The 5000-nt window shown below is 33.5% G+C and overlaps 1 protein-coding gene across 1 annotated transcript in view; it reads right to left on the bottom strand.

Moving 5' to 3' along the window:
* The window catches only part of LOC101852651, a gene marked incomplete at its 5' end in the record, with an annotated part of 27414 nt that overhangs the window by 1259 nt on the left and 21155 nt on the right, over positions 1–5000 (bottom strand). Inside the window, 1 exon segment of the mRNA XM_013088162.2 lies at positions 755–982. Coding sequence (XP_012943616.1) covers positions 755–982 — 228 coding nt within the window.

Here is a 5000-nt window from a genome sequence, read left to right as displayed (position 1 = left end):
TCTGCAGCTTGTCCGGAGGGAAAGTCCCCCCCCCCCCACTCTTTTATTTCAATTAAATATTAAATAGAAATTTAAAAAAACAAAAAACTTTTCCCGTTCAATAATTTTTCATTCATGATACCCTAAAAGTTTTTTAAAAATCAGGAGCCCCCCCCTCCCCCCCCCCCCAACCCCATCCTCCCCCCCCCCCCCTTTCCCAAAAATAAACCCATTTAAAAAACCTACGTTCTTTTCTTTTAACAAGAAGTTATACTTTTATCTTTTTTTTTCCTTATTACTTTTTCGCCTCTTATCTTTGCAGCAATGTTATCGAAGACGAATAATATTGTTAACAGAAAATGAGAATTGTTTACAGAAAACTAGTATTGTATATAAAAAAAAACAATACACATTCATTAAAGAAAAATATGTATCACTCATGCAAAACAAGTATTGTTTGTAGAAAACAAATATTGTTTATAAAAATAAACCATAATTCTTTATAGACCCCAAGTGTTGTTTAATTATTATGGAAAAACAAGTATTGTTAGCATAAAATAAAGTACTGTTCAGAGAAAACAAGTGATTTTAATAGAAGACAGGTATTGTTTATAAACAAACGTGTATTGCTTATAAAAACGAGTATTGTTCACAAAAAAATTAAAATTTTTTATATGTAAAAGCAAGTATTGTTAATAAAACATAAACGTATAAACTAATAGAAAACAAGTATTGTATCAGACGACGAGTACGGGTTATGGAAAGCGAGTATTACTGGAGGCAGACAAATGTCTTGTCTGAGCAGGAATCACATCATAGAATCCAACTTTTGAGTTTTGACCTTGACGTGGACTTTGACCTTTCTTCTTGGCTTTTGACGCCGATGATGTCACTGAAACGTTACTGTAATGTCTCTCGCCAACCTCTGCTTGTGGGGTCATGTCCTGCAACGTCATCACAAAGTCCGAACCCATGTTCACGTGTTGTTTTTCCTTTTGCTGGCCTGTGGAGAGAAAAGATAATAACAATGCATAATATATAATGATAATATCATATCAAGAAGAAAAGCTAAACCCAGTAATATTATGTCAAAAATAAAAAGATATATCCGATAATACTATATTCATACGAAAATCTATACAAAATAGTAGTATATCAAAAAGAAAAGTTATAATAAATAATATTATTTTTGAAAGAAAAGCTATATCCAATAATATATAAAAGAGAAATATGTTTAAAAAAACCAAAAAAAACCAAGAAACGTTATTACCAATGATGTTATGTTAGAAAGACAAGCAAGCTAAACCCAGTACTATTATACTGTCAAAAAGAAAAGCTGTATCCAATATATAATAACATTACAAATAAAATATATAGCCAATAATATCACACCAAGAGGAAAATCTATACCCGATAAAGTTATATTAAAAAGCAAATCTATTTTCAATCATATGACATATAAAGGAAAATCTATACCCGATAAAATTATATTAAAAAGCAAATCTATTTTCAATCATATTACATATAATGGAAAATCTATACCCAATAATATTAATTTATAAAGAAAAGTAATACTCAATAAATATATAAAAAAAAAGAACAAATGCCCAATAATATTACATAAAAAGTCGTGCCCATTCTATTTTTAAAAAAATAAATAAATGCCATAACCAATAATAATTATATAATAAAGAAAAGCTACACACAATGATTATATTAAAAAGAATAGCTATACCCAATTATAGGATATAATATTATGTGGAGAGGAAATGCTGTTCCTGATGATATTCTGTCAAAAAGTAATAGAAAAACTGTACCCAATAAAATTACATCAAAAAGAAAAGGTATGATCAATGTTTTATATTTAAAAATAAAAGTTATAACCAATAATATTTTATTGAAAAGTAAGCTATACCCAACAATATCGTGGTAAAAAAAGAAATGTTATACCCAATAATATTATATAAAATAGGAAACAAAAAACAAAAAACCCAACTAGATCTGGACCCAAAAATATTACATGAAAAAACCCAAAATACATACCCACTATACTTTTTTTTAAAGCTATACCCAATCATTATATAAATAATAAAAGCTATGTCCAATAGCATTATATTCTAAACAAAAACTATACCAAAAAATATTATGTCAAAAAGAAAAGCCACACTAGATAATAATATCATAGTGTGATAAAATCAGGTTTTCATAACAATACTAAATTTTAAAAAATCGAGATTGTTCAACACTGGCGGGCAATTTTTATTGAGTTTACTTTGTTTTCTGCTGTTTTTGGCTTAGCACACCATTATGCTCATTTAAAAAGCCCATTCCGTCCGGGATTTTACAACAAATATCTAACCAAAGCTACCAATAATAAGGTACATAAAATGTGCACTTCCCGTGGACTCGACCAAATTCATAAAACTTTGGCGGTTATTTTGTTGCAAACTTAACCCTCGATACCACCCGTCGCACCCCCTTCAATGGCATAATACCAGTATATCTTAACTTCGATTCAAGAAAAAATGGTAAATACTGTAACAAATGCATTAAAAATAGAAAGGATATGAAAGAAGAAGAAGAAGAAGAAGAAGACGAAGAAGGAGAAGAAGAAGAAGAAAAAGAAGAAGAAGAAGAAGAAGAAGAAGAAGAAGAAGAAGAAGAAGAAGAAGAAGTAGATGAACGGAATGAGGTGAAGAAAGGGGGTGGAAGGTGGAGGGGGGAGGAGGAAAATCATTCTTGAGTGTACAGGACCATAACAACACATGTATTAATAATACATTTTATACCATACTTGGAGTTGTTTTAGCATTGCACTTCCGGTAAAATATATCCTTATATTTCACACGTGAAATATAGGATGGCTAAGCTGAAATCTCACATGTGAAGTATAGAAATTTGCATAAATTACTCCGTGCACTAGATCTATATTCGCCTTCTACTTCTATCCCTCTGAGCAGGCCATGCAAAGTAGCCTAGCCTAGTCCCAGTAAAAACTTTAAAACTTTGCTGCCAAGCGCACTCGTTGAAACTCATGATTACAACTTGGCAATTTCACTAGTAGGAAAAATCATGATCTTACACCACAACTCATATAATAAATTATTTTTATATTACTCTCCTTGAAATTCAATATGAAAAGAAAAGAAAACATGACAAAAAGTACATATCACATTGGATGAATCATTCAACTACATGCAAGAAATAAAATTACGAGAAAGATGCTTTTATAAAAGCAGTGTGTAAGATTGTACATTCTGTAAGTGGAGCAATTAGTCTCAAAAATCATAAACAGAAATACTCTTTTAATCATGTAAAGAAATGTTAACAACTCGTTTAGTAAAAGTTCAGAAAAAAACCCCTCCTCCTTCCTACATAAAAATCCGCAATATAAAAGCAAAACAATTGAAAAAACCCCAGCAAAATACAAATAATCAAAACGTACGTGTGTAGGTAGGTAGGTAGGTAGGTAGGTAGGTAGGTAGGTAGGTAGGTAGGTAGGTAAGTAGGTATATTTGTATGTGTGTATATAGGTATGTATACATGTATGTAAGTTGGTAAGTAGGCAGGTAGGTAGGTAGGTTTGTAGGCAAGAAAATAGGTAGGTACGTATGTACGTAGGTTGGCAGGTATGTAGGTAGATAGGTAGGTAGGCAGGCAGGTCCGTTTTGCTATGTTTTATTATGTTCAAGTCTGGCGTGTCCTCTCTCCGGTTCTCTTTATCACTTACCAGGATAAGATCACGAAAGCAGCAAAATATGGAAACATCATCGAACGGAACGAACTTCTATTTGCTGATGACCAGAGCATATTAAATACAGATGAAGAGGATTTACAAAAATACACCACAACACTAAAAGAGGAATGTAAACACCTGAACAAGAAAATCTCCATCTCAAAAGCAGAAGTTATGAAGGTCAGCAGAAACACAGAAAAACTCAAGATTTCTATTGATGGAACACGGCTCCAAGAAGTAGAGGAATTTAAATATTTGGGAAACATCTTCACACAAGATGTGCGTATGGACAAAGAAATAGAAACAAAAACTATGAAGGCAAATGCAGAGACCTACCAGCTAGCACCCCTGCGCAGTCACAAAAACATCCCAACCGAAGAGAAATCCCAGCTAGCTCATCAATAGCATCTTCATACCAAAATTAATATACCAGAGCCAAACATGGTCTTTAAGCAAGGTACAAGAAAGAAAAATCAATGCATGCGAAATTAGGCGTCTTCGCAAAAACCATCAACGTCTCCAGAAGAGACCGCATAAGAAACGAAACCACACGTCTACGAACTAGTGCTGGGCAGCTAGGTTCCCGATTATTGAAATGAAAGCTAGGAATCGTAGGAATCGACTCCGAACCCAATTACTTACTTTCTAACTATGTGATTTCTTCCGGTGGTTACCTAATTGGCTCCGAACGTCTTCAGGATATGGGATAGCCTTGATTTCGGAACACTACGAAGCATCAAATTTTATTTTTCAAAGATAAATTCTTTTTAAAAAAAGATCTCAACGACTAAAGTAACTGGTAAGTGTTGGTTTTCGTAAAAAGGAGTCGGAACTCCTCTTCCGTAGCATTCATTAATCGTGGGATTTGGTCCAGAATCAATTCTTCGCCCAGTTCTACTACGAACTGGAATACCAGCAGTAATAAAACTCAAAGAGCGTACGAGAATCTGATGGTTTGGATATCTGAACAAAATGCCCCAGAAACAACTAGCTGCTAGAGCTTACAACATCCCCAAGAAAGACCTGACCGGATGGGGTTAAAATGGTCCTGGAACAGCAGAATATATAAATAATATGTATATATCACAGACGCTACACCCCTAGCACACGACCTAAACTTGCACCTCCCCTCGACATTCTAAGGATATTAGAGGAAGGAAAAAGGAAAAATAAAGTATTATGTTCATGCGTGTATGCGTGTGTCTATGTGTGTGTGTGTGTGTGTGTGTGTGTGTGTGTGTGTGTACGCGCGTGTTTGTTTGTGTGTGTGTGTGTGTGTGTGTGT

Source organism: Aplysia californica, unplaced genomic scaffold (genome assembly GCF_000002075.1).
Source record: "Aplysia californica isolate F4 #8 unplaced genomic scaffold, AplCal3.0 scaffold00694, whole genome shotgun sequence".
NCBI classification, from domain to species: domain Eukaryota; kingdom Metazoa; phylum Mollusca; class Gastropoda; order Aplysiida; family Aplysiidae; genus Aplysia; species Aplysia californica.
This window is presented reverse-complemented; position numbering and strand designations above follow the sequence as displayed.